This window comes from Passer montanus, unplaced genomic scaffold (assembly GCF_014805655.1).
Source record: "Passer montanus isolate IOZ18808 unplaced genomic scaffold, ASM1480565v1 scaffold22, whole genome shotgun sequence".
In the NCBI taxonomy this organism is placed as follows: domain Eukaryota; kingdom Metazoa; phylum Chordata; class Aves; order Passeriformes; family Passeridae; genus Passer; species Passer montanus.
In genome coordinates, this window is record NW_024366815.1 from 8,153,783 (window position 1) to 8,172,692 (window position 18,910).

General features: G+C 36.1%; 1 protein-coding gene across 4 annotated transcripts in view; it reads left to right on the plus strand.

Annotated features, from left to right (window-relative positions):
- MAP3K1 (mitogen-activated protein kinase kinase kinase 1) overlaps positions 1–16,426 on the plus strand; it is a 58,971-nt gene extending 42,545 nt beyond the window's left edge. For 3 of the 4 annotated variants that reach the window (XM_039709762.1, XM_039709761.1, XM_039709763.1), the window contains exons 7-20: positions 928–1,049; positions 1,763–1,844; positions 1,965–2,142; positions 2,568–2,858; positions 3,301–3,422; positions 4,479–4,570; positions 4,782–4,971; positions 5,286–6,552; positions 7,471–7,623; positions 8,963–9,125; positions 10,475–10,606; positions 11,614–11,756; positions 12,236–12,367; positions 13,766–13,915. In XM_039709762.1, the coding sequence (XP_039565696.1) occupies positions 928–1,049; positions 1,763–1,844; positions 1,965–2,142; positions 2,568–2,858; positions 3,301–3,422; positions 4,479–4,570; positions 4,782–4,971; positions 5,286–6,552; positions 7,471–7,623; positions 8,963–9,125; positions 10,475–10,606; positions 11,614–11,756; positions 12,236–12,367; positions 13,766–13,915 (3,217 nt within the window). Of the gene's footprint in view, positions 1–927; positions 1,050–1,762; positions 1,845–1,964; positions 2,143–2,567; positions 2,859–3,300; positions 3,423–4,478; positions 4,571–4,781; positions 4,972–5,285; positions 6,553–7,470; positions 7,624–8,962; positions 9,126–10,474; positions 10,607–11,613; positions 11,757–12,235; positions 12,368–13,765 lie in introns of all 4 variants that reach the window. The other variant, XM_039709760.1, reaches the window with a different exon arrangement.
- The last annotated feature ends 2,484 nt before the right edge of the window (positions 16,427–18,910 follow it).

Below are 18,910 nucleotides of genomic sequence, written 5' to 3' on the forward strand. Positions count from 1 at the left end.
CAAAGAATAAATAGCTTTGCAAGCATCTGCAGAGAAATAGAAGGAATTCATGTGAATAGAAATACAGCATATACAAGTTAATTTTATTTTAAAAATATATTGTTGGTGAACAAATGCGGGATGCCTGCAAAGTTTTAAATGCACATCAACTATAATTTAAATTTTTTGCAATGAGTAATTAGAGTTTTGCACGTTTAAACATTATTGCAGTAGATTAAAAATCTGTGCTTTTCATTGCATGTTGTTTAAGTTTAGAAGAATTTTTTGAGGAAATCTCTGGTTATCCATTTAAAAACGAAAGTGGAGAAAAAATAGAAACAGCAAAAAGGGGAAATAGGAGGGTTGTTTTAAAATATCTGTGTGTGATATGTATGTTAGTGTTTATCAGTTTCGGTTAGTGGCAGAAGATTCTTGAGTCGTTGTTTTGAGTTTTACTATGTTCATCAAAAGTATTTACAGTTTCTTGTAAAGGGCTAAAGACTGCCTTGTGACTCCATACTTTGAAAGGAATGTGATGAAAAAGAATGTGGGTAGTTTTCAAAATATAAGAATTCCCTAGTTTTTCAGACCCAAATGATAACTTAAAAAGTGAAGGTTGGTTTGCTTAAAGAAGCTTTAGGGAAAAAAAATGTCAAGTGCCCAAAGCTGGGCCTTTCAATCCTTAATTGGTATCTGACCTAGTTTGAAAAGATGTCATGTGTTTTGTGACTTTCCCTTTCATTTTAACAAAGTGTTGTCTGTACTCAGTTCTTCTAAAAATCTGGTTGCTTACTTATTCAGACCAAGGTTTAGCAGAATGATTCATGAATAGCCTATAGTTATCCAGAAATGACTGTTCCAAACTGGCAGTTAATCTTTTTTCACTGTTAGAGCCTGTTCTGAATTCTGATATGCCTCTTCTACAATCACAAATGTCTCTTTTTATAGTATGAAGGATGAAGAAGAACAGATGTGCCCCATTTGTTTGTTAGGCATGCTGGATGAAGAGAGTCTAACTGTGTGTGAAGATGGCTGCAGAAACAAATTGCACCACCACTGCATGTCAATATGTATGTTTGTTTTGTCAAGTTCTGGTGACTCTAAATCTGCAAAAGTATTATAGCTTAGTATGTTTTGAGTTGTTTGGTTTATGTTCAATTAAAAAAAAACTGATATCTGCTTGTAAGTGATGACAGGTAACTGAAAATTTGGTATCATTCAGGTACTGTTGATACACCTTATTTTATCAGTTATTCAGAAATCGAGTTTGTAATTTGATGCTCTGATAGAGAAATTACCTGCAGGTCCAGAGGTTTAAGCCTGTCTTACCTGAATGAAAAGACTATGTCTAATCAAAACAAGGTTAGGAACAGACTTTCAGCTCCCTGTGAGTTGTCATTAGAATGCATAAAACTCATATAAAGCTAGCTAGGGTTATATAATGAATTAGGAAGTATGTTTCTATAATACATAAAATAAAATACATAAATATTTGCAGTTTGCATTAACAAATAAAAATTTCCAATATTTGATGTAGAAAGAATGTAAATTTCAGCTCATAAATTAAAATATTAATTGTAATACTGAAGTGAAGCATTTCTTCATGCAGAAAAAAATGTTTAAGCATCCATATTTTAATGTTCAGGCTGTTGAAAGTGGCTCAGTTCAAAAGTATTAATTATGGAACTAATGTTCTTCAGTAACACTTGGAAGTAGTTACGCCATTTTCCATCTTTGTGCACTGTTAAACTTCAGTGCATATGATCCTGTTGCTGTATTCCAGGGGCAGAAGAATGCAGAAGAAACAGAGAACCACTCATCTGTCCACTCTGTAGATCTAAATGGAGATCTCATGATTTTTATAGGTGAGGATTCAGTTGGTGTACAATAAACTGTTTCTGGATCTTTAATTGATATTTCTGAATATGCTGCATTATTTACCTCAGATGTTTAATTTGTTAATCTGTGTTGTTCTTGATCTGTAGCCATGAATTGCCAAGCCCTGTGGATTCCTCTGTTCTCCGTGTGGTTCAGCAACAATCTCAGCAGCAGTCTGCAGTTGGATCACAGAGGAGAACTCAAGATAGCAATTTTAACCTTACTCATTATGGAGTCCAGCAGATCCCTTCTACTTATAAAGATTCAGCTGAGCCATGGATTCAGGTAATTCTCTTTTGTGAAAGACCTAATAGCCTTTAGAGTGTAGAGGTGGGTTCAGCTGAGCATGGGGGTCACACACTTAAAAATGAGAACTTATATTTCCTTTATTTCTGCCATTATTTTTGTCTGGTATAGCCAGACCTTGGTTTCAGGACTGTTAATATCAGTGTCTGGAAACAAACTTCATACTTAATAGTTAAAATTCTCTCGACAGAGTTTTTACAGAACCAAGCACCATATAATTTATGATGTTTTATTTCTATCACAAAATCTTTTTTAAGACACTGTACCTTTGGAGATATTTTTGCTGTCAGCCTTGATGATTTTTAACTAGAAATATCTTTCCTCTTTTCGATTGCTCTTGTCAGGGACTTAAGTTGCAGCTTTATTCATTTTGACTCCTGTAATGTTGCTTCCTTCCTTGGCAGGTATTTGGGATGGAGCTAGTTGGCTGCTTGTTTTCTCGAAACTGGAATATACGAGAGATGGCACTTAGACGTCTTTCCCATGATGTTAGTGGTGCTCTATTACTGGCTAACGGTGAAAGCACTGGAAACTCCGGAAGCAGCAGTGGAAACAACACAAGTGCTGGAGCTCTGGGAGCAGCTAGTGGGTCATCTCAGACCAGTATCTCAGGAGATGTGGTGGTAGAGTCCTGCTGCAGCGTGCTGTCCATGGTCTGTGCTGACCCTGTCTACAAAGTGTATGTTGCTGCTTTAGTAAGTAGTTGTTTACTTGTTGTATTCTACTAATTTCACAGTTACATCATTTTGGAAGGAGGAGGGAATGGGAGAAGATATGTGAAATCAGGAATCCTAGTACTTGATGAGTACCACTGATGACTTTTAACTATGCTTTGAAAGTGGGATGATCAAGATACTACTTCTCATAATGGAAGGACATGATTTCGCTGGCACTTGCCACAGTGCAAAGTATTGGCAGTATTTGTATGTCTTTTCACTCTCAAAGAAGAGTTGACTAGTTTTAGCAGTGAATATATAGTGAGCTATTTATCCTTTGAACATTTCACTGACATTTTAAACACAATTTATGTAGAACTGAATTTACAACTTTTTAATGCTTATTTATGTCTCTTTAAAAAAATAAAAATTTTGTAGCTAGTTGGATTTCATATGTATTGGTTTTTTTCCTTTCTCTTAGAAAACTTTAAGAGCCATGCTAGTGTACACTCCCTGTCATACTTTGGCAGAGAGGACTAAACTACAGCGACTTCTCAAGCCAGTTGTAGAGACGATATTAGTTAAATGTGCAGATGCTAACAGGTATGATGTCTCTTGTACTTCATTTTTGATTATTGCTGAAATATCTTAAAGCTTCATTTATTGCTATTCGTGTGTAACCTGTTGGTGTTAAAATAAAAGGTGTGGATTGTAAATCTATATCGTTGTTTTGCTAGCCTAACTGCTGCTGGCAAACTTCTGGCTTGAAATGTGTAGGCTTTGAAGGCAAGTGATTGTATAGTTTGTTTTCGTAAGGGCTTTCCCCCCACCACTTAAAGTCAAGGAGGATGTTAGGTGCAATCATGAACCCATCCCTTCCATCTCTTTTTTATTGCTTTGGCCTTTATTTCTCGTGACTCTCCTTAGAGCTATTAGCAAGTACTCCTCAGTATTCTTCCTACTTGAGGAGCAGTTGTACACATCTTTGCCATGAAATAGTAGCAGTAACATAACAGTTCTGATTTGTAGTTGAGTGTAATGGTAGGAGACAGCTGTTTAGGGTGAACTGCCTTTGGCTTGAGTCTTCCTGTCCTAGGCTATCCTGTTTGTTCCTCCAGGCCAACCATTTCTTCTCCTGTACTGTGAACTAGATGCAGAACTCCACCAGCTTGAGTTTTGTCTCTCAAGGTTTAGCAGCAGTTTCTAAGCAGCACTTCTTTCTGAAACTGCAGTTAGAGATTCCCCCAGCAACAGTCTAACAAGAGAATATCTAAAGTTATAGTAAGTGAAATAGAACTGGTTTTATGCATGCAAGAGAAAGTTATATATATATTATATATATCTAAAGTTATAGTAAGTGAAATAGAACTGGTTTTATGCATTTGGCCACATTTTGCAAGAGAACAAGGCAGTTTGGGGTTTTGTTTGTATATTAGTGATAGACATTACATTTCTGGAAGTATCCTTGTAAAAATGTCACAACCACGGGTAAGTGGTTATGCAAAGTGGTTGTTACAAAGAGTGGGTTATAGAAATTTACGGGAATAAGGTGGTATGAAATCATTTTACACATAATTCCTAGGTGACAATATTTTAAGCATAATGTATGGGATGTTTTTCCTTGAAAGCATTTGCTAAAGGAGTTTTACTTTCTTACAGTCGAACAAGCCAACTTTCAGTTTCAACACTATTGGAGATGTGTAAAGGTCAAGCAGGCGAACTGGCAGTTGGAAGAGAAATACTTAAATCTGGTAATAACTCTTCATATACAATTAAATTATACAAGCAAATAATACTGGAATTTATCAAGTACAAGGATAGCAAAGAGAACAATATTCCTGTAAACAGTTTGGAAGGGGGCTGATTTGGGCAAACAATGAATAATTCTGAATGATACAGTTCTGATCTTTGTGTAGACTCTGATCACAATACCTAATCTTCATTTTATCAACTTTTTTATAGGATCCATTGGTATTGGAGGTGTTGATTATGTCTTAAATTGTATTCTTGGAAATGAAATCGAATCTAGCAACTGGCAAGCACTGCTGGGGCGACTTTGTCTAATAGACAGACTTCTGTTGGAATTTCCCAGTGAATTTTATCCCCACATTGTCTGTGGAGATGTCTTGCAGGCTGATACCATAGTTGACAGGTACTTTTTTGTACTCTACGCAAATGTTAGTCTTTGTAGTTGAATTTGTTGGTGGTGATTTTATAAAAGAAGTGGTTGTTCTAATTCCTGTAAACAAATAACATATATTTATATGTAAAGTGTGTTTGCTTTACAGAGTAAGTAATTGTCTTTTTAAGAACTTCTAACCTGTAAAGCATTTTTGAAGCACCAGTGCAACAATAAATCTCCATACTACTTCAGAACTGACTACTAAATACATTACCTTGAAATGGCTTTTTTGATACTAGTCGACTAGATTGTCAGATTACAAAAGACTGTATTTCTTTTTTTAGGTATAAGAAGCTTCTCTCCCTCTTAACTTTCGCCTTGCAGTCAATTGACAATTCCCATTCAATGGTTGGCAAACTGTCACGGAGAATATTTTTGAGTGCAGCAAGAATGGTAGCAAGAGTGCCGCATATTTTTGTAAAGCTGTTAGATATGTTGAGTGTGACAAGCTCAACTCATTATGCAAGGATGCGTCGACGTCTGATGGCAATAGCAGATGAAATGGAAATTGCAGAAGCCATTCAGCTAGGCATGGAAGAAATGCACTCTGGGGAATGCCGACATGAAGACTTTTTACACCTACCTGTGCCAGATAACTCTCCAGAAACTACAGAAAATAATACTCCTAATAATACTGTCCAGTTATCAGGGAAAAGTGGGAAAGGTTTAAGTGACAGAAAACTGAGTGCCAGTCCAGATGACTTTCCTGAGATGCTAGCTGGCCTTGCCATGGGACCTCCTGTTTCATCAGTAACCACTGAGCAACCAAAACCAGCCATTCAAACAAAAGGAAAACCCCAGAGTCAGTGTGTGAACTCTTCTCCCTCACCCAGTCATTCCCAGTCACTATTCCCAACACTTCTGTCTCCATCAAATCCATCTGTACCAGCTGGCACTGTAACAGATGTCTCTAAACTCAGACCTCAGGGATTTGTTCCCTGCAAAATCCCCTCACCTTCTCCTCAAACACAGCGGAAACTTTCTCTCCAGTTTCAGCGAAACTGTTCTGAAAATAAAGAATCTGAGAAACTCTCTCCAGTTTTTACCCAAGCCAGGCCATTGCCCTCCAGTCATGTACATAGGCCAAAGCCATCACGACCCACCCCAAGTGATGTGAACAAGCAAGGAGAAACCTTAAAAAGCAATATGACGCTTGACCTGAATGATATTTCTCAGTGTGATGGCAACAGCAGTGCAGTTATACCAAGTGAAGAAACGGTGTTCACACCAGTAGATGAGAAATGCCGGCTGGATGTTAATGCAGAGCTCAATTCCAGTATTGAGGACCTGCTTGAGGCCTCCATGCCAACGAGTGATGGCACAGTTACATTCAAGTCTGAGGTTGCAGTTCTTTCTCCTGAGCGAGCAGAAAATGATGATACTTACAAAGATGATGTAAATCATAATCAGAAATGCAAAGAAAAGATGGAAGCTGAAGAGGAGGAAGCTTTAGCTATTGCTATGGCAATGTCAGCATCCCAGGATGCCTTACCAGTAATTCCCCAACTACAAGTTGAAAATGGTGAAGACATCATAATCATTCAGCAGGATGTAAGTATACATATGAGAATTTAGGTTGAGTCTCAACTGAGGGTTGCTGAAATTATAAAGCAGTGTTGTTATATTTTAAAAGTGATAGAAAACACAAAGGTGCTCAATACCCTTTAACATGAAATTAAATATAAATTTGAGGGTACTAACAGAATCCTTCCATGTTATTAACAAATCTAGAGAAGGTGTTCGCAAGAGAAACACCATATCGTGTATCACATTTAAAGTGATAAAAAAGAAAATGTAAAATTGGGGAAACTAGGAAAAAAAACCAAATATTTTCAGCAGGAGTAGAATTGTGCTGTGTCCGAATGCTGATTTACTTTGAAGGCAATTGTAAATAACCAAGCTAATTTTTGAAAGAAAGAATGGGAAAAGATCTTGTCATCCTGTCTCGAGAGAAGATAAAAACTACTTTGTTAGCCAGGAAAAAAATACATACCTATTTGCAAATAAACAAAAAGAAGAAGAAATAATAATAGAGAAAAGGGGTATTGTATTTGTGATTCTTTGAGGTAGCAATATGTAAATCATAAAATTGGAGAGATAAATTAAATAGAAAACAACCTGATTTTGTTTCTTTTTACTGTAGCTGCAAGCTAAAGCCTTAACTAAATGGCTTTAACTGGAAGGAATAGAAATAATAACAAGGAATAGAAAAAAAAGTTGTGCTCCTACTTGTGTCCTCTATTCTTGCCTTTCACCTTCATGTAGTAACACAGAGGAAGCTCTGTTCATGTAGTAGAGTATATCGGTTACAGAATACTCTGGTGCTCTCATCTCAGCTGAAACCTATATCACAGGCAGTGTAAGGGAGAGGAGGGGCATATAAGCCTGGATATTTTCTAACACTTTAGAATGTCTGTATTTTAGATGCATGTTAGTAAACTTGGAATTGATTTTGAATTTAATTTGCAGACACCGGAAACCCTGCCTGGACATACCAAAGCAAAACACCATTACAGAGAAGATGCAGAATGGCTTAAAGGTCAGCAAATTGGTCTTGGAGCTTTCTCTTCCTGTTACCAAGCTCAAGATGTGGGAACAGGGACCTTAATGGCTGTAAAACAGGTAAATACTTCAGGAAACTACCTCACTTTCTTGTGTTTTCTCTTTCAGATCTCTTGTGTTCCTGCTTCTTCTACTCCCTGTCATGTGTTCTGACATAATACATAATCAAAAAAGCCTTTATTGCATGTATTTATTGCATGTATTGACTTAACTGAAAAAGCTTGTACATTTTTTCATAGAGTGGAAATATAATACATAATCAAAAAAAACCTTTATGTGCATGTATTGACTTAACTGAAAAAGCTTGTATATTTTTTTTTAGAGTGGAAAAAAGTTCTTTGTTCTGTCCCCATGTTCCATAGTTCTTCAATGGTGGCTGAGTTGAGAATGGAGCCCAGATAACTTGATTCCAAATTAATAACCTATTTGCAAGACAGCTATTTTAAATAGGTTCTCCTCACTTGTCAAGAATATTTTTCCCATAACTTTAAATGGAGGAAATATAGTTTAGTATTTGTTTCTTTTGATTCAATTTTGCTAACTAACTAAAGGCATCTTGGAGGCAAGTATTCTTACTATTTAAATTAATACATACAGAAGTTGTGGCTGAGAAGAGGCACATGCTTCAGTCAAGATTTTTGAAGGTTTCAGGTGTGAGTGAATTGTTCACACTATAGTTGCCCTAGGGCTGAATGAGTAGTAACAAAATAGAGGGAATTTTAGTCCCAGCACACTTATCAGTTCTACGATGAACTTACATCTATGAAATAGATAAAATGTTTTGAAGTTGCTCAAGGAAAGAGTTTTATAATTCTTTAAATAACTCAATAAATAACTCAAAGTTATTCCTCCTTTGAAATGCTTTTGCTTAGGAAAAAGTGGGACTGTCCATGTGGTCCCAGAGAAATGATGATGGTGGTGCCTGGGGAAATTCCTTGCAGCATACCATTATGGCATATTTAGTATGGATCAGAGCTGAGATTGGCTCCAGTCCATTGCTTCTTATCTGTCAAGTTGAATTTCTGTAAGAGCTTTAGTTATAAAACATTTATCATTTAACTGGTAAAATTTTATAACTGACACTCAGGATCCCATTTCAGGCCTTTTCTTTCTTCCTTTTCCTCAATATCTCAAAACCAAAGGTTTTTTCCTAGTTTAAACAGAGTTGAAAGAGGGATGTTTCCCCACTCTGTACTTGGAGAAGATTTTGTTTGTACCGTAGAAGATCGCTCTTAATTTTCTGTGACTGTCTCAGAGGGAGATACGTTCTCAGCTGATGGGGTTGAGGTAGAAAAGTAGTTCCAGATGGTGAAAACCATCCATTCTTGCTGCTGTACTGAAAGGCGATTACAGGACTTGTACTTAAATTAGTAAGTCTGAATACCATATTTCAAAACAGGTGACATATGTCAGGAACACATCATCTGAGCAAGAAGAGGTGGTTGAAGCACTGAGGGAAGAAATAAGGATGATGAGTCATCTAAACCATCCTAACATTATTCGAATGTTGGGTGCTACATGTGAGAAGAGCAACTATAACCTTTTTATTGAATGGATGGCAGGTAAACAACTGGTGGAAATACCATTTGAGTCTTGAAATATGTAGTGTTGCATTGCTTGAGATTGTGAATTTATGTTTTCATTCCTGTGTTTACAATCAGTATAAATGTCTACTTAGAGAACAGCTGAAGTGGTCGTAGCAATGTTCTTAATGGTGCATCCTTTTGTGATTTGGAATTTTCCATACCTAACCTGTTAAAACAGTTGGAAACCCTGACTTTTCCTTCCATTTCTGACTCAAAGTGAGAAGTTTTAAATTTTTATTTATTTCCAACTGAAGTGACTCTCTCTCAAACTGTTGCATTTTCAGTGTATCTGTGTAGGTTACTATTAAAAATAACTTTGCTAGAAAGTTTGGAATACCTGTCATTTATTTTTGTCCTGAGATTTTTCATAAAAATTGTGTCAGACATTGTGCAGAGGCATTTAAGAACATTTAAAGTAAGTTTCAAATAATAGGCAGTAAGTATTGCTTTTGGAAAAATTAATTCAAACCTTAAATCTCTTAATTGGTAACATAGTAAAAAAAAGTGAAATATTTTCATAATTTTGTAGAGCAGGGACAAGAAGATCTGTCTTTATTTTGAGAAGTAGTTTTATTAATTTTATGAATGTTATTACATGTTGCTGCTGTCCAGTTACCACGTGGTGTTTTATATATCTTTATTTTCTGTAAATGAAAGCATTGCACCCTAAATTATGGTCAGAGTGGTAGCATGCAAAGCCCCCAAGTATGTATTATTACAAGAAGTAGTGCAAGAAATATTTTCTCAAAATCTAGAGTTCTAAACCTTTTAAGTGTAATTTTTTTTCTGAAATATTATTATTTAGATAGTTAAATGTCAGGAATTGGGTTTACCTCATTCAGTCCAAGACTATATTATAATACTTAGAGAAAACTAGAAATCCAAAATCTTGAGAATACATTACCAGTTTTTAAAAATAGAGGAAGATACTGCTTTTCCTTGCTTGTCTGCGTAGTTCTGTGTATTGGATGATAACAAACATAAATTAAAATATTAAGAGGGAATACTTGCTGGAGTTTGCATTTACCTATTGCCTCAAAAAATAGTTAATGTACTCTGTTTACACGTTAATGTGAAGTGTGGATAAAATGTTGTTTTTAAGGAAGTATAAAATCGTTAGGAAGCATGAAGACTTTTGTCTTTAATGTGTACAATTCAATTTAGAAAGTAATTGAGGAGTGAACTACATTTCTTTTTGCCTATGAAATTATTTTAATTTTTGGGGGTAGGGAGAAATATAAATTAGTAATACTAATATGAAATTTGAGTTTTAGGATGCTGTGTTGCATGTAAGTGTTGATAGAATGTACTGTTTTGTCTTTTAGGGGGTTCAGTTGCTCACTTGTTAAGTAAATATGGAGCCTTCAAAGAATCAGTTATTATTAATTACACAGAACAACTTTTACGTGGCCTTTCTTACCTCCACGAGAATCAGATAATCCATAGAGATGTTAAAGGTGAGAATAACTGATCTATTCTTTTAGAAGGAGTATTCAGAAAGCAGTATATGTTTTGGCCTGAGACCTGTTTGTTCTCTCAGATACCATCTCAGGAGTGGTATTTCTACTGGGTTTGTCTGATCATTTATAAGAAACTCTATTGCTGAAATTAATGAAAATGCTACAGAAATTAATCAAAATATTTGTGGCAAGCTTGTGGCATTTGGTAGCTGTACTAATAGTTGAGAAAAATTGTCTTTCTGAATTGGTTAAAATAAGATAGAAAGTTGCCATACAGTTTTAAAACTACTGCTGCTTGAATGAATGTAAATGTTTACCCTGAAATGATAGTAAAATCTGTGAACAAACCAAGATAAAGAGGCCAGATTTCTAATGTGTGGAGATACTGTGATGAGTTTTCTTTCTTCATCCTAATTGAACATAAATACAGTTGTACCCTGAGTAACATCTGAACTTAACTGGGAAATACCAGTCTTACTGAGCTTTTCCCTTTTATGTCACTACAGCTGTCCATGAACTGGATGTATATTTATATAAGTAGAACATATTGATGGCATTTACTAATTCTTTTTGAAACAGTTTATCTTTAAATTGCTTGTAATTATCTTTAAAGCAACTCAGGGTTGCTTGATAATGAAATAGCTTCAAATTTCCTGAGGAGCTGCAGGCAATGAAAGCCTCCAGGACTTTGGATCACCATTTTCTTCCATTATACCATCTCCAGGCGTTGTTCCAGCATCCTGTGTGTTTGCCCTACTTTGAAAATTTGATTGCCTCTCGAAATCTCTTGAACAGCCTCAAGCTGTGTGCAGAATCATTCAGGCATAACAGAAAAGTGAGGTTATTAGACCGTATCCTTGATTTTTAGGTTCTCTTGATACTGAGGTGGGGAATGTCAAACTCTTTAATTTTGAGGTGCAGGGAGGAAAAGTGTCAAGTGTCTGTTCATCCTTTTCCCTTTCATGGAAACCCAACTAGTAGTATTTTTATTGTACTGTTGACAGGTGCCAATTTGCTAATTGACAGCACAGGTCATAGATTAAGAATTGCTGATTTTGGAGCTGCAGCCAGGTTGGCATCAAAAGGAACTGGTGCTGGGGAGTTTCAGGGACAGTTGTTGGGAACTATTGCATTTATGGCACCAGAGGTAAGAAACCAATTTTTAAAGTTATTTCAAAAAGTTTGTTTGAACTCTTTAAGCTAATTCATGTAGCCAAATAACAGAAAATTGCTGTATATGCTTCAAATGTGTTTGAAATGCCTTTGTTCTAAAGATTAGGAATGATTCCAACATGGTGATGGTAAGTTTCTTTCTTGCTGTCATTATTTCAAGTAGTTTGCTATAAGATAGAGTTATCATGAGTGTTGTTACTAATGCCAAAATGACCATTTGCTCAAAAACTAGCCATTGCAAGGTACTTTGCTTGCCACTTGCTCAAGTATTTTATTTACTAGATCTCTAGACCTGTGTAAATCTTGTGGCATTTACATCACTGGTCACTCTCTTAGCCTGAAATGTTAATCAGAATACATTTTTTTGATGATGTGTTGAGGTTTACTTCTAAATGACTTAGAGCTAAGAGACTTTGAATTATATAATCTGATTTTTGGTGTCTGTCTGTTCAGGTCCTGAGAGGTCAGCAATATGGAAGGAGCTGTGATGTGTGGAGTGTTGGCTGTGTTGTCATAGAAATGGCTTGTGCTAAACCTCCTTGGAATGCAGAGAAACACTCCAATCATCTTGCTCTGATATTTAAGGTAATGTATTTTGTTATTACCAATATACTACAAAAGGTGACAAGTAATCTTGTGCACAACGATGTGAATTTTAGAAAAGTGTGCATGTAGCAGGGGTTGTTGCAATCAGATTTTTTTTATGGTGGAGCTGTTAGAACAGAAGCAACAGTGGTACCAATATAACCATACTTGGTTCTTTAAAAAAAACCAAAGAAACTGATACCAGTAAAAAAGATACTAATACATGATATTCAAAATCATTATAGAATGGTTTGTGTTGGAAAGGACCTTAAAGATAATCTAGTTCTACCTTCTCCACCATGTAAGGGGGCACCTTCCACTAGACCAGGTTGCTCAGAAATGTCTAATCTAAGATATAAAAATATAGTGTAACGGGGCTAAAAAAAAAATTTAGGAATAGAGTTGATCTTAAATTCGGCAGAAGATTGGGATGTTAACTTTTTCTTACAATCGTCTGAAATACAGAAGCTCTTTTTTTCCATAAACCATTTGTGTAGTTATTCCCATTTCACAGTGGGGAAGCTCCTTCTTTAAAAGCCTGATGTTCCATGATCAGATCTTGCTGAAAGATATTTTCCTTCATGCCATGCTATATATGATTTTTGCCCTTTCCTTTGCTTGCTAGATCATTCATTTTGGCATTCATGTTTCATAGTAAAATCAGTTAGTTATATTTAATTCTAAAGGTCCAGTTGAACTGTAGGCATGACTGAAGAAAATATTAGTGCGAGTGAAGGAAGTGTTTGAAGAAAACAGACATTTAACAGCAGTACTCAGATATGTTCTAAGTAAAATCACTGGTGCTAAGAGATGTAATTGTTTTGGTTCTGCATCGATGTGAATCTCTGGTGCTACTGTAGTGTTCCCAGTCATCCTGCTTTAATCCAACTAGATAAAATTAAAATTAATTTCGTTGGGAGGGATCTGTGTCTTTCTGAGAAATATTTGTATTTGGGTAGTAGCAGAAATACAGTAAAGGCAGTGCCAGAAAGCACACCCAGTTTACTTCTTGTAATGTAACATCACTCAGCTTAATCTCTCTCCATGGTGACTCAAGCCAGTTAACAGTGAAGGCAGCTAGTACACTAAAGAATGTCCATATGTGTGTTGTAGGAGCTTCTTCTGTGGCCTGCTCTGAGATGATCACTGCAGGATCTTGCTGTGAGGAGAACTTTTAGAGAAAAGTATCAGGAAGGAGTCAAACTAAAAAGCAATAGGCATAAGGACAATAAACTGAAAGTAGTAATGTAATCTTCAAACTGCAGTAGGAAACATGCTGAATGGAGAAAAGTTCATAAATCTAACTCATCAGCTGAAATGATCAGTTTGTAGAATGTTTTTGGGCTAGAAGAAGGGGCATAATCACTGATTTCTAAAAAGTTATTTCCCCTTGTTCAGATTGCTAGTGCAACTACTGCTCCATCAATCCCTACACATCTGTCTCCAGGCTTGAAAGATGTGACTCTTCGGTGTTTAGAACTTCAACCTCAGGACAGACCACCTTCAAGGGAGCTGCTGAAACACCCAGTCTTCCGTACTACATGGTAGCTACTTATTTGTAAGGCTGAAATACTGAAGAAAATGCTACTGAATATACAGTAACTGTCTTGCAGTGCAGTTACATGCAGCAAATTATATTATTCTGCTGACCTTAATGATATTTACATCAAGAACATAAGGCCAGTGGAGGACCCTACCTAAGTATGTGGTTGACAAATCAAGGTCTTTACCTTTACCTAAGCTCAGTATGCAACATTTGACAATTCATGCAGAGATTTGTAAGCTGTGCCTTTTCAAACATCTGGCTCTATGTTAATATAAAAACATTTTTTCCTTAAATCTGCATGATTATTTAGCAGGTAAGTGATTTTTATTTAATTTAGAGCACTTTTTCAGCACTATTAGAAGCTGAGAGGCTCAAGATCTATTTTAATATCGCAATCACTGTTCAATTTCACATGTAGATGCTCTGCAATTAGTAAGTTTTCAGTACTGGTTAAAAGGACACACTGTATCTGTCCCTTTTAATTACCTGATGCTCTCTGAGTAACAAATCCAAATATTGATGGAAACTTTAAAAAAAGCATTTGCCTTCCTATAAAGTAAGAGCAGGCACTCATGGTTCACTGTGCATTTACTGCTGGCCATGTAATTTCTTTTGAAATCAAAGTTTGTTTTCTTTGTATTTTTAACTTTCATGAAAAGGGGATATTTTAAAATAGTCTTTAGAAAAAAAGATGCAAGCTGTGTCATGGAATATTTTCCTGACACAAGAGTTTTAAAACCAGATTTGCTGGAAATCTGGGATAAAATGCCACCTTCAACAAGGATATGTTGAAGGCACTGATAGTATAGGTTATTTAATAAACAAGATTGTTCTGTATAAAGCAACTTAGTCTGAACCATGCTAGAAGTTGTTGAGCCTTTTTTTTCATATAGCAGTTTCTTCTGGCAAATCATGTAGAGAAGTTCCATGTCAAGGGCCCCCCAAACCCAGCTTCCATTAAAATCTTTATGGGAGACTTTGGCATGTACTTCAGTGTGAGCAGGTGCCAAATGAGCAAATCTCATTCTTTGTGTAAAGAAACTGAGGTTACATTCTCTACTGATAACAAGTTTTACCTGCTGTTTTCCTTCTGCCGTACATCATCTATTTACTGTAGCCATTTGTGGTAATTTAATTTGAAAATGTTAAAAATATTACCATAAGAAAGGTATTTATTTTAACAAGAAACAAACTTGGACTTGAAGATCGAGATAAAGTAAAATGTGAAGTAAAGCTTCACCTTTAGTGCAAAACTTGTTGGTTTTTAGGAGATGTGGGGTTTTTTTTAAAACAGGTTTTTAAAATTATTTTAAAGGCAGGTTTTTAGATTCTGATGCATGTAATTCTGAAGGAAAATGGCAGCTTTTTCTTTTGCTTTTTTAAAAAATGGGGATCTTTTTTAATCTAATAATGATTGTGTTTAATCCATTTTGAAAAAAATACTGTTCATGTTATAACTCTTCAGAAGCCAGTTGGATTGTTGGACTCAAATAGAATTGGTTATTTTCAAAGACTCAGGACAAACTAAATAAGCTATAGTACCTTTAAAGTGTATAATACAAATTGGAAGCAAGACATCTTAAAGATAAGTTTACATTAATAATAGTGCTCATACTAATAAAAAAAAACAAACCATGTCATTAGTTGTGAATGTGTTTCTTTTGGAAATTTTACATTCCTTTGTTTTTGAAGATTGGCAGACTTTGAAGAGTTAAAAAGATGATACCGAAATGTGAAGTTTGGTAGCTCTGTTTTGTACTTGACTTTTTTTTTTGACCACTTTAGAATTTCTCATTCTAATAAGATTGTTTCCAAGTCTTTCCTATGTGCAAGCTTTAAAGGATGCACTCTTGCCAATTCATGTACTGGAAGATCAGTTTTCTGGCAGAAATGTAAACTGTATAAACTGATGAACCTCAGCTAATCAGTATTACTATGTAGATCACCATGCCTACCACATTTCAAACTCAAACTGCCTCTTAGGTGTCCAAATGTGTTTGAGTTTGCATTTCCCTCGGCTTGCTGGTAATTGTGGTGTTTTTAAAATGGAGATGTGATGTAATATTCTTATTTTCTTTGGATCAAAGCTGGACTGAAAATTGTATTGTGTAATTATTTTTTGTGTTCTTAATGTTATTTGGTACTTAAGTTGTAAATAACGTCTACTGCTGTTTATTCCAGTTTCTACTACCTCAGGTGTCCTATAGAGTTTCTTCTACCAAAGTTCACTTTCACAATGAAATTATATTTGCTATGTGACTGATTCCTAAGACTTCCAGGGCTTAAGGGCTAACTTCTATTAGCACCTTACTGTGCAAGCAAATTTTACAGAAATCTCTGGGTTAAGAAATTTGGCTTCATTGTATCCTTTGTTATTTTAAATATATCAAGATATTTTAATTAAAAGTTTTTACCCCATTGAACCAATTTTATATAGTATAATTTGTACGTATTTTGGTGGTTTTTGTCTTTATAGCAAATAAAAGTTTTTGAACAAACTTTGTCCTTTGCTTACTGTAAGACAAACATATTCCTTTTATTAATGGAAATAAAATATTTCTGGTACACTTCACTGTTTATACACAATTTCATACACCTGATATATCGAGACTTATTTTTCTAATAAAGGGCAACAAAAAAGACTAATTTTTTAAAATTAATGATAAGGAAAGGAACTTCTCATGTGACAGCACTGTTATCTACAAATCTCACTTGATTATGCCTTCAATACAGAAATTGTCTAAATTTTGCCTTACTGCAAAGGTAACAATTATGTATTCAAGTGAGCTGGTTAAGTCAGTTCTGGAGCCATTGAAGTGTGTTGGAAATCAATCTGTTGTTTTATGTTTCTGGTGAAATTATTCTGTTGCTTGAGATTTTAATAGCAAACATAAGCCTTTTATTATTCAGGCAATCCATATATTGCAATGCTAGGGCCTGTTTCAGTTCTTGTCTTTCTCCAGGTATTTTTCAAATTTTAAAAATTTATAATTTTTTATGGAAACAGATTTAATCTATAGGCTTTCTTGTGACTATAAAATACGTATTTCGAAGGACTGCATTTTTTATTATTTTTATTAGGTATGAGACTTTCTGCAGATAGATACAAGTGTATCAATTTAGTAAAAACTGGCAGCAGAAATCTTCAAATAAATTCTAATACCTGATTTCTCAAATCAGAAAAATTTACTACCTGAAATGTCAGAAAGGAAAATGCATGGCAAGGATTGAGTAGGAGATAAACTTACTGTAATGTATCTGAGTTGCTATAGAAGTTCTGAATCCTGCAGTACTGTGTCCTGCTTGTGATGTTGCAGCCTCCTTTCTAGGAACGAGGAATGGCAGAGATCACTGGTGCCCAGCAGATTACAGTAAACTTCAAAGACGCCTACTTAGGGAGCCAAGTATGTGCACAGGGCATGTTCAGTTCTTGCACAGGGAAAGGGTAAGCTCCATGCCTGGTGTGACTTCTCCAGTGAGAATAAAAACACATTTCTGCGTGTTGGTCATAGGTTGAAGTCTGATGGCATTTCATCTTTGCAAGTTCTCTCTCGAGGCTAAGGAATGCCTCCAGAACATGTTGGAATGTCACATATGTCCTTTCATCACACGAAAGTGGGCAACTTGTGTGCATGGCAGTTGTGACCTGACAGCCCACCTCCCAAAGTTCTCTATTTCCCTTACTAACTTTTCACTCGTTGCTTAGTCTTCCTTAGTGACCTGAATCACACTGTGACTGCCTTACTTTTCAGAGCCACAATATGTGATGTGGTGAACGTGTGCTATTTTGTGGTTATAGCACATGGCTGCTGAATACTGACGGGCAAGTCTTGAGGTGAGACCGTTCTTCCCTGTAATTACCGAGGCTTACTAACTTTTCACTCGTTGCTTAGTCTTCCTTAGTGACCTGAATCACACTGTGACTGCCTTACTTTTCAGAGCCACAGCATGCGTGTGATGTGGTGAACATGTGTGCTATTTTGTGGTTATAGCACATGGCTGCTGAAACCAGACTCGCAAGTCTTGAGGTGAGACCTTTCTTCCCTGTAATTACCGAGGAAGGCCAGGAGATGGCAGGGAAGCACTTTGCGGCAGCCACTGTGCCGTTTCCTGCGTTTTTCCTCAATTTCTTCCGTTTGCACTACCTCTGCGCTAAGCTCCTGTTCTTGGAAGGGGTGAGGCAGGCCAACTGGGGAATTGAAGTGATTGTGGAATAAATCAAGGCACAACTTTAAATATTTGTAAAGCTCTGAGTTGGTACGTTAATTCTGATAGTTACATTGCTTTGATGGGCCTGTCTCAAATTTCCCAAACCCTTGTCAAAATTTCAGGCCCAGAGGAAGGACTGTAACCCCTTAGAGTGTTTTAAATGTCTGATTTCTCTATTTACTCCAAAACCAATTCTCAGATGCTCCATATTTTTAAACTGCTTTTTGAATAAAGTAAAATACATACATACGTGTTCTTTTTTCCCAGTTCATTGTGTAATAAATAGGTGTGATTCATGCTGATAAAATTGAAACAGTAATCAATACTGATACAGTAATTAATACTTGGAAATAACAAAACAGTTAAAGGTGTAATGCCAAGAAAGAAAGGGAGAGGAGGGGCACCCCCCTTTCTCCTGCAGATGTTCAGAACAAGAAGCAAGAGAACTATTACTAAATTTAGTTGGAAGAGAGGAAAATTTGGTTGGACATCCAGGAAAATGCTAATTATATGAGAATTATTGCTTTGATGCCAGAACATAGTATTGGCTTGTATGATATTAGCTTTGGCTTACATTGTACCAGCTTGGTGCGCATGTGTAGTCCAAAAGGTGAATCAAAGGATGGCGAGGAAGAGGAGAGGCCTTCTTCAGGAATGACCCCCAAAGAGTGGTGCGACCACCTAAAAAATGGTGGAGCGTGCGTGGTAAAGGTGATGATGAGGGTGGAGGCACAGGTGTGACGAATCGAAAATGGGAGGAGATGGTAATGACGTACAGCACAAAAGGG